The 10,777-nt window shown below is 41.6% G+C and overlaps 1 protein-coding gene across 3 annotated transcripts; it reads right to left on the reverse strand.

Moving 5' to 3' along the window:
- Positions 1–229: 229 nt before the first annotated feature.
- On the reverse strand, positions 230–10,276 carry HEY2 (hes related family bHLH transcription factor with YRPW motif 2). Of its 3 annotated transcripts, none has more exons than XM_037045820.1 (6): positions 10,022–10,275; positions 8,014–8,092; positions 7,802–7,885; positions 5,246–5,327; positions 2,463–2,877; positions 230–2,140 (listed from the first exon to the last, which is right to left on the reverse strand). In XM_037045820.1, the coding sequence occupies exons 1-6, from the start codon at positions 10,102–10,104 to the stop codon at positions 2,071–2,073; spliced, it is 813 nt and encodes a 270-aa protein (XP_036901715.1). In that variant the 5' UTR covers positions 10,105–10,275; the 3' UTR covers positions 230–2,070. The 3 variants fall into 3 exon arrangements, with proteins under 3 accessions (XP_036901715.1, XP_036901713.1, XP_036901714.1); XM_037045819.1 differs by having other exon boundaries at positions 2,059–2,140; positions 2,236–2,877; positions 10,022–10,276; XM_037045818.1 differs by having other exon boundaries at positions 230–2,877.
- Between the last annotated feature and the right edge of the window lie 501 nt (positions 10,277–10,777).

Here is a 10,777-nt window from a genome sequence, read left to right on the forward strand (position 1 = left end):
ATCACGAAGCTTACAGACCGGAGAAACAAGACGATCTGTTTTGGCTAATTTTTTTACCCACTTCCAAACAGAAAAAGTTAGATAAATTGTAACTTGATTTTTTAAAACTAAAATAATGTAAGAAGCCTCCCACTTCTTCCTTTAGCTTTGAGCCTAAGTGAAATGCATAATAAAAACACTCTTTTTTATTTTTCATATGCTTGGCCCAATAGCTTCGGGAACTCTGAAATACTCTTTCAGGCTTTATTGAATGAGAAATATATGCATAGTTTCTACAGCATCAAAGAGAAATTTTCATTGAGGTAGATATAGGGTTTATCATCAGGAGGCATCTATATGCCCATCATGTATGCATGTGATTTTTACAAACACTCTACAAATGTTTTTGAGTTACAAAATGTATGACACATTCTAGCTTATTATTCTGTGTTCGGTACACTATTATTTAGAGTTCTCCTATTTTCACTTTTCCAAGAAGCATGGTTAAGAATAAAAGGCAGAGAATAAAACTGATCACTTCCTGCCTTTAAATAATATCACCTCCACCAATGTTCAATTGATTTACAAGCTCAGATAAATGCTATTTTCAAGCAAGCTGTGAATTATATCAAATGACTTTGAAAAAGACAAAAAAAAAAAAAAGCCATGGCTTAACTCCTTTGTGAAAAAAAGCTTTGCTTGAAATTCATACCAACTTTCCATTCTGCAAAGCAGCTCATCCACATAAAAATAGTAAAAAAGGACTCCACTTAATTAGCAATATGTAGATTTTTGCATAGAAAAAGGTTACAGATACAAAAAAAAAAAAAAACCAACCCAAAACAAAAACAAAAACACCCCAAGCCAACCCAGGTATAGTAATTTTAAAACAAATATTTAAAAGTATAATTTTGCATAATGTTTAACATTCTTTTTTATTGCTTTCTCCACACAGCAGAGAAATGAAGTGCATAATAATACATGCTGTGTCCTTATCTTTCAAACATAAAATCTCACGTGTTCAATTTCAATGTATTAAGTAAGAGATTATTTTGTCATTAAACAAAATAGACAAAACAAAACCAAAACATCATTATGTAGCACTAGTCTAGGCATGGACAAAACTAATTTATGTACATCGCATTGCATACATTCATCTTGATTGGGGATCAAATGCAATCTTAAACTTGACAATGAGCATTTAAAAATCTTGGCTTTTCTTTTCTCAATGGTATCTATCTCCCTGTGTATCAGCTCCAGAAATGCAGCTTCTCCCAAAAGGATAAGAAGAGATAGTACATTATCAGGACAAAATGAAGGGGATAAATATGTGAAAGAAGTCCAAATGAAACAATAAATTAATCTAAGCATTTACAAACTGGCATTTGAAGGTTGGCATGAATCAGCCTCAGGCGTGCACACGGTAGGCAAGTGCTCCTAGGTGCACTCTATAAATGTATGGTTTAGATAAAGAAGCACCACATTTTGAGCCAGGAAAGAAAAAGGTGCCCAGGGGCTTGTAGGTGGGGCAGAATGCTTGTTAATCTGAGCACTGAGGGAACAGTTACTTACACCAATTCACTGCTGAATGTCACCACTTGGCAAATCTGTACAAAGAAAGCAAACTAAGATAAAACTAGGCCTTTCAACCTGAAAATTATTTTCAGCACTCCTTTTGGCCAATAAAAACCTGCTGGTTTCAACAGGGTACTCTTCTCTGGCGTTTGTCTGCAGCTTAACACAAGCCTTCTGTCCCTTTCCTTTCTTAACCTAACTTCTATGCTCTTTGCTTGTGCAATGTTACATGTTCAGAAAAAAATGTCACTAGCTCAGGCACTTATAAAACACATATATATTTTTTTCATCTAGTTTCAAGAGAATTCAGTCAGGACATTTTTCTTCTCCAATGTAGATATACTGAATGCACTGCCGGATGGTACAGTCTGTATATTTTCCAGGAAAATTGTAAATGGAAGCAAGTGTGAAGTTTTCAAAAGTTGTTGATGTCAGTTACCAAGCTGCTTTAAACAATAAAAACAGGAAAAAAGGTAATACCACATGTCCACTTCTGAGGTTTGTGTCCAAATAGCTTTATTGTTGCTTTGTGGATCTGTAGACATCGGTATGGCTACCTTCAGGGTGTAGACGTTTTAAGCTGACTCTGAAATGAAGGACATTCAGTTACTATTGCAAGAAGTTGTTCAGTGAAAACCTAAAAAGCGCCCACTTCTGTCCCCCAGGGCCGGTAAGGTTTACTGTTTGTTCCGCTGCTTGTCTGCTGAGGACTGGACGTGGCTGATACCGATAAGGGCGGGCTGATGGCTGTGGCGGCAGCCACTGCTGCAGCTGCGTTTGGGGGGAGCATGGGGAAGGCCCCTGCGAAGGACAGAGGGAAGCTGTGTGCTGCTGCGGTGGCTGCTGCAGCGGCTGCGTGGACAGTGGCCGAGAGGGACAGGAGGGAAGTGGACAGGGGTGGCACACACGGGGCAACGCTGCCTGTCGATGGCATCCGAAGGGCAGAATCTGCGTGGGCAAACGTGGCCGTGAGGAGAGTAGAGCCATGGGCAGAAGGCACTTCTGAAGTCGAGGAGAGGCGACAAGGCGTTGACTCCGAGGCGTGGAGTCCGTTGGGTTGGAGCAGGGCTGCGGGGAGATGGTGGAAGGCCGCAGCCCAGTGGTGCGGATGTAGTGGGTGGTGGTGGTGGGCCAGGGAGGACGTCATTGCCGCTGCCTCCCGCTGGGAGGCACAGGTGCTGAGATGAGAGACGAGTCGCACTCGCAGTGGATCTGAGGAGTCCAGGCCTTCCACCGAGCTCAGGTACCTCGCCACTTCTGTTAAGCACTCGCGGAATCCAATGCTCATGAAGTCCATGGCAAGGGCATGGGCATCAAAGTAACCTAAAAGGAGGTTTGAGCCAAGTGGTGGCCAGGAGAGAAGAGAGAGGAAGGAGAAAATTATCCAGTTACTCAGAGTCCCACCAGCTTTATTCCACTCTGTCCTTCAGGAGGTATAAGCGAATGACAATCCTCTCTGAAAATGATGCCAACTATTTATGGTTGTAATTTTTGCAGAAGTTAAGTGTACTTTGCAACTCATGTGTGTGACAACTCTAGCAATGCTATATACTACAGTTGTTCTTGCAACCAAATATCACAGTGGGGGTAAAATTAAGAAGATCCGTGTTTCAAATGCAGGAAAAAAATGGCATCTCTCCTTTAGTGAAATGCCCTAGTCAACTTCTTCATGGTAATACAGAGTTCCAGTCTCTCTGTCTCTGTCATGTGACTTGGAGATTAAAGGGTCCTTACAGCAGTTGTGAGTCTTGGAAGGTGTGAGCCCACAGGTATCCTGTTGATGACTGGTTTAATGACCTGGCCGTCAGGCCACTTATATGTGCTTACTTGGAAATGTGTGTTCATAAACTATTCTGGGATGAATTTTAGGACTTTTCAGGTAGCCAAGAATAACAATCAAGATGGAACTTAGTTTTTATAAGAAGACATAAGAACAATGTTACTTTTTAGAAGTATATTTCAGGCCAAATATTTGATACCCCGATAAGGACTCTTAGTCTTGCGGTTACCAATGCCAAGGGAGGCAGAGCAGTCCAGTGGCTTTCCTCGCGCCATGGCTCACTCCGTCGGCCTCCCAGTACCCTGCGGCAGCAGGAGCAGAGCCGGCCTCAAGGGGCTGGAGGGGCCTCAGAGCTCAGAGCACTGGTGCGCAGGCCTCACTGTGCAGCAGTGCACTTCTGCCTCTGGTGTCGGGCGAGGCAGCGGCCACGCTGGGTTGCATCCTTGGTTTTTAAGATTTCATTTAGTTCTCTTCCCCATTACGTAAGAATCTTTGCATCCTACACGTTGGGTTCCATTTTAAACAGTAGAATTTTTTTTTTTAAAGTGCCCATTCATTCAGGATCATTCCCTGAGAAAGTGCAACCAAGGTTAGGCCACACCATGTGGACTTGCCTGTGCAGCGATCAGCCCTACCTGACACACAAACATCCAAATACAAACAGGAGGTTAGAGGCGATCTTTTTCTTGTTTTCTACTTCCCCTGTTCCCCATCTCCCATTAAATCAGAGCTAGGACTCAGTCTAACACAGCTATTCCAAATGAAGTGACTCTAGGATCATTTTCATTGTTGCTTTCGGATCTTGGTTGGTCTTGGATTTAGAGGTGATGGGCAGGGCTGTGTTCCACAGGTCCTCCGCAGTACGGCCACTGTGGAGTTAAAATACTGAATTGCTCCCATTCCAACCGGTAAACAACCACTTGCTCCAATGCCCTGTTCCAGCCATGGTCTGGGGCAAACTATGACACTACCCAGTAAAAAGGCTGATAGTAAGCACAGCAGCACTTAGTCCCTTGTGGTATCCCATCCTTACTGAGTTGTCAAATATATTAAATAACAGCCTTGGCTAAGGTGAATAGCAAAGGCTTGTTTGAAGGGTGAAAAAGATACCAAAGGGTGAAATCCAGTCTGAGTGAGAAATGGGATGATAAAATCTGAATGAATATTACAAGCTTTTGCAATCTCAAGTCTATGTTTAGCATGAGGTAAGGGTCTGTCCCTGACCCTCTGAACAATTTTCCCAAACTCACTATGGAATACAGGGACATCTCTTTAGGGCATTGGGCCTAGGGCACCTTCTCCTGCTTGCTCTTGGCAGGAATGGCTGCTCTATTAACAGTTTCCAGTGGAGATTCACTACCTACACTTCAAATGCTCTGTCTGGTCTGAATCCAAGCCCAACTAAAATCTGAACAGAACAATGGAAAACATTCTAGAGTCACTTCCTTTGAAAGCTGCATTATACTGAGTTCTAGCTCAGATTTCACGGTGGGGTGGGTGGGTGGGGTTGGGGGCAGGGAAAGAAGAAAAAGAGAAAAAAGGTTGCCTCTAACCTCCTGCTTATGTTTGGATGTTTGTGTATTTGTTTTGTCTTTCTGTACAGATTCCAGCGTGCGCTTCTGAAGCCCCAAACAAATCTCTGACCAGGCAGCTGTGAATGAAGCTTTACTCCCACAGTATTATAAAAGCAAACACAAGCCCAGGGTCAAGTGCTTCTTTTGTCCCAGAAGTTCTTTCCCACGAGTTCAATCCTGCCATTAGCATTGATTTCCACGGCTTTAATCTGGGACCTCCTATCTCAGCTTGTTAAAGAACTGTTCAACTATGACTTCCTTACAATCTTGGGGTGGGGGGGTGGGGGGGGGGTGGAAAAAGAAAAGTGGAGGGGGGGAAATGAAGTCACCTACTTACCTTTACCCCCAGTTGCTTGAAGCATCTTCAAATGATCCACTGTCATTTGTAATATTTCAGCTTTTTCTAACTTTGCAGATCCCTGCGTAAAAAAAATAATAAGGTCTTATAAATCCTATCAAAACTAATTAGGGACATTTTATACCAGGTTTTCAATTTTCCCCTCTCACTAGAAAACTCTAAGTTTAATTTTTTCACAGAAATATGAGTTTCTTCCAAACTTTAAATGAAAACACTAATTACTATGTCACACCTGATGACAAATATTTGCCATTTAACTTAAAAATTTTTTAATTAATTTGAGAGAGAGAGAGAGAGAGAGAGGAACATTGATTTGTTGTAGTACTCACTTACGCATTCACTAGTTGCTTCTTGTACGTGCCCTGACTGGTGATTGAACCTGCAACGTTGGCAAATAAAGGTAACACTCTAACCTAACTGAGCTACCTGGCCAGGGTCATTCAACTTTTAAAGACTAAAAGACATAATAAATATTTTTTTATCATACAAATAACTATACTTCCAATATCACTCAAGAAAAATTATTACAATTGCAAAAATCTCAAACTTTGTATCCAATCGGTACCTTGGTTAATAGTATACTTAATTTTTATTACCATTATATATAGAACATCCAATAGTCCTATATGATGTTGAAATCTAATTACCTGAATACAACTCTGGAGGTTAAGAAAATAGGATCTTAAATTGTTGTTGTAAGTATATATATATTTTTAAAAATTCTAATAAGTGTTTAAGGTAAGGTAATTCATACTAGACCGCTAAGCAGAACCAAAAATAAAAGGGAAGATTTAGTATTTTCCCTCATAATTACCAGCAGGTGTCACTGTGAATTCCAAGATGATAAATAAGAAAGCATACTTTACTACTTATCTAGTATTAGCAATATGTAAGGATACTTAAACCCTTGAAAATAGTTTTTAAAATTTTTCCCCATTACCATTTAGTCCCCTTATAAAATTGTCTTGGAAATGTATTTTTATGTTCCCCCTTTTAGGCAACCCCTGGAAACCAACTGAAAAATCTATCACCCCAAGCTGTCTCAGTGCTGTGGGTGGCTTCTAATTTCCTGGAAGAGCTAAATAACGAAAGCAGTATGTTCCTCTGAAAAGGAAACTGAAGTTTATGCTTTGCTTGTTTTGTGAAAATTATCAGCACAATGCCAGTTATTTAAAGTGTTTGAAAGAACACTCCTCTAAATCACATTGTGACAGGGCCAGTTCACTACGTGTTGGGAGCCAAGCTTGGCAAATGAGAAAGTCTGTTTATGGTGACTAACTACCGCACAACTGAGGTTTTAGTTTTGCTTTTAAGGTTTAAGTCAACATTTAAGGGGGGAAAAATCTAACATACCAAAAGAAAAAAATTTTTACCACACTAATGGGTCCTCAATAACTGTAAACATTTTAATACTCAAAGTAAAAATATCACTGAATACTAATATTTTCATTTCAGCCTCCTGTCATTGAAAGTGCTACTAATCAAAACTGTAATTTCTGTATTACATTTCCTTAATCAAAGACAGTTTCAGCGTACAGAATGGGTGCCTGTGTTTCTCATACGAATGTATAATCAATAGCATATTACATCTTTTACTTCCATCAGTGTTCAATGTCCATGAAGATATATAGTAGTTTCAGTGAAAATGACTAATGATAAAATTGCAGCTTCTGGATAATTTCCAAGGACTTTATAATGTTTGTGGCTCATGAAATAAACAACAAAATGAAGTAAACAAACAACTGCTGTCTTATACTCTATTTAAATGAAATTGGAAGTATTTTCAACAAGGGTATGATGTCACATTCTTTGAAAGATGCTCTTAGAAATCTACGCCATTAGCCATGGAGGCAGGAGGAGAAACAACTTTTAGAAAACGACAAAGAAAGATTTACACGTCTGGCTTCCTACTCTTGTAAGTGTGCAAAATCTTTTTTTTTTTTTTTGTAAAGGAATACTTACTTGAATTCTGAACAGGGCATAGTTTTGATTGTAACCAAACCTCCAAAAAAGATTCTCCAAATTGATCATCATTCTGTTCACCCAGAAATAAAACCATGTGGGTTGATCAATAAGTTTTATTAGTATTATTACTTAAGGAAATTGAGCTTGAGATGTTACTTCCTGGGCTCTCATCAGTTTTAAAAATAAAAAAGCTTACTTTTTAAAAAATTGTTTGAAACAAAAATGAAATTTCACATATGAATCTTTTTCTTTTTGAAGAATACTACATACATCTTGGTTTTAAACAAAACCACTACTGGTCTTCATAGAAAGAACAGAGAAAGCATGAACACTGTTACCCTTAAGGGAAAAATAAGCTCAAGAATGAAAATGTTTTTTGACTTCACCATGGATTATGTTTTTAATAGTTTTGCCACAACAAAGCATTTTACTGAAATCACTGGTATATGCCAGATCAGGGCACATGCACCATTATTTTAATGAGCTTTAACAGGAACCCACATTCCCTGATGAGAGAATGAGATTTTTTGAGCTTTTTGGTTGGACTGGTCAGGGGTGAGGGTAGCTTACTTGTTTTTCAAACGCTGTTGGCACCAGTCGTCTCAACTCGGATAAACTGTTATTTATCCGATCTCGACGCCTTTTTTCTATTATCTATCCAAAAAAAGCAAAACAACAAAAATTTATGAATACACAAATGATAAAATGACTCATAATGGAAAAACATAACTATTACATGTTAGGCTGAATTGCATGAAATAAATAGGGAAAAAAACACATACCCCTCTCCTTTTCTTTCTTGCCATTATCTGAGATGTTGTTGTTGGAGAATTTGATCTAATCACAGAGCTAGAACTTTGCCTATGAAATAGGAAGAGTATGTCAGGTGCTGCATTAACATAACAATGGTTTCTTCGGAGTACTTGATGGCACCCATTAATATTGAGTATGACTGCACAGTTCAGGTCTGTGTTACTTTATTCTAAATTCTTGCTTTACTCTTCACATACTTTGCTTTCAGCCTGTATTTTCAGGTAGAATCATGCTCTTTATTCCCCCAAGCTTTAATGAGTATTCCAGATGCCAAATCAATTGGCCAAAACATCCCTAAACTTTTATTAAGTCTCCCAGTAAAATAATTATGGGCAGTCAGGGTGAGAAATTAGATATTAGTACTTCCAACTTCTACTCATAAATGTTTCTTAAAAGTCAACTAATCTATAATGGCATTCTCCTCTTTCCGGTCAGACATACTGAACAAAGCAAAGCTATTTTAAAATAAAGGCCATGTTTAGTACCACTATCAAGCAGATGCACAGTCATCACGTGTCAAACTGTTGTCTCTAGATGCAATCTTAAAATAAACTGAAGGTATCTATTTCAATTAGTCATATTTCACAAGGAAAAAAATGACAAATTTAATGTTTTGCATACTAATCTTCCAAAAGAATGTCCCAAATAAAATATGCCACTGGTAGGAAAATTAAAATTAGATCAACTACTAGGTAAATGTTTTACTTTGAAAATGAAATGTGTAGGTGAATAACTTTGTGTTTTCGATCTGAGTTTAAACCTCTCAGGTTTAGATTAGCTGTAACTAATCTTGAGTTTCCTCATAAAAAGATATTTTATATTGAAAGTTTAATAAAATCTTATCTTGGTACTTAAAATTTTTGACATCCTTTCTAGTTTGCATCTGCTACACTTCATAATTCATAGCTCCTATGCTTCTTTATGTTCTCAGATTCTCTGAGTTCCTATTATTTGTTCATTTTAGAAATGTTGCACACACCAGGTTCTTATTACCTCATCTTCTCACTTCTGGATCTTATTTCTGAATTAACTGTCTTCCTAATTCCCACCCCTTTTCAACTGGTTTTGCCTTTCGAATGACATCTTCTGTTTTTCTGATCTTATTCTTTGACACAAGAACATTTTAATAATTAGAAGATACGTTGCAAACAACGTTTCATGTAAATATCTTTGCTCTTGTTGATTCCAGACTTTGGTTTGTTTGTTAGAATAATAGCACTGAAGGAACAAAAACAGTATTGAAAGTTTTCCAAAGGTAGAAAGAATTTTGCTCTTTGAGTGACAGCTGCAGATAAATAATTAAGGTGCTTCTGGGGATGCCCATTAGAAGCAATTATCATTTGACCCGCCTTGGCACTAAAATGCCTCAGTAATCTCCCTCTGTCACTGGAAACTAGAGGTCTGGCTTTTGTGATCAAGACCACGATCTTTTCCAGACTTAAGGAGTAGTCAAAGAGATGATGCCCAATCTGTCACTCACTCTCCTGTCAGCCAAGTCACACACAACCTGGAAAGCTCAACCTAGTTAGACGTGACATCGCAAATTGCTTTAATTTCTCCAAGACAGCAAGTTATCTTTTCAGTCTCTTTAAAAATAAAAATTACTTTGTTTTTCCTTTCACTTGGCTCATTTTCCGAACGCGCCCCAAATAGTTTCAGTGGCGGTGCGTCGACAGTCGGGACGTGTTTGTCCGCGGGCCCTACGCTGACAGCCAGGCACCCTCCCTCCCCAACTCCTTCGCTTTCAGTCACGTCCCCGGTCCTCTGCGCACCACCCCTAGGGTGAAAACCGACATCCCTCGCGCCACCCCGACGCAGGCTTCTGAGCGCCCATCACTCAAGAGTTTCTCGAGCAAAACTTTTCCCGCTTCCTTAGGACGCTGCAGAAAAGAGCCTGGAGATTTCCAAGGACCGACTCCTACACAAAGCTCCCCGACGCCTCGGGCTCCGGGCAGCTCTTGCAGAGCCCGCGCTCACCCCGAGTAATTGTTCTCGCTCCCCACGTCAATGGTCTCGTCCATGTCGCTCTCGGAGGTCGTCTCCTCGCAAGGGCGCTTCATCGCGGTGAAGACGGCGCGGGGCGCAGCCCGGCCGGAGCCCCGAATGCGGAGCGTGGCGCAGCGACCTCCCTGTCTGCCTCCTCCCTCCCTCCCTCCCTGGGCCCGGGGAGGCGCAGCTCGGGCGCCGGCGCGGTCTGCTCCTCCGGGCTCTTTCCCACGCCGCAGCCCAGCTCAGCTGCCGCAGCCGGCGCCAGCCACGCCCCCCCAGCGGGCGGGGCCACCTCTCTAGCCACCTCGTGCTTGCCCCAGCCACCCCAGCGGGTACCGCCTCCTCCGGGTCGGCGTGTCCTGCAATTGGCTGGGGCGAAGGGGCGGGGCCGCACTCGACCTTGCTCGAGGCGAGGCTCAAGCTGAAGCGTGGGAACGCAGTCTCACACCTGGGCCCCAGGAGCTGCGCTCGGGAAGGGAGAAGCCGTGGCGAGTGTGAGCGCCAGGCTGCTGTCTCAATCTAGGGAAGAGCGCAGATGTGGGCGCCGGCACCGCGAGGGCGGGCCGGCCCGGGGCGGGCGTTTGGACCTCGGGCCTTGGCACTTTTTCTCACCCCGCCGCCTGCGGGTCAAGTTTCAGTCCTGAGTTTAAAGAATAACCCCAAGCGCGTGGCCGAGTTTGAGCGAGCGTGTGGTGACGTCGGGAGGCGCCGTGGCTTAACCAAGCCGCCTTACTCGGCTGGTCT

This window comes from Sturnira hondurensis, unplaced genomic scaffold, assembly GCF_014824575.4.
Source record: "Sturnira hondurensis isolate 20B ecotype Veracruz unplaced genomic scaffold, ASM1482457v3 Scaffold0004474, whole genome shotgun sequence".
In the NCBI taxonomy this organism is placed as follows: Eukaryota; Metazoa; Chordata; class Mammalia; order Chiroptera; family Phyllostomidae; genus Sturnira; species Sturnira hondurensis.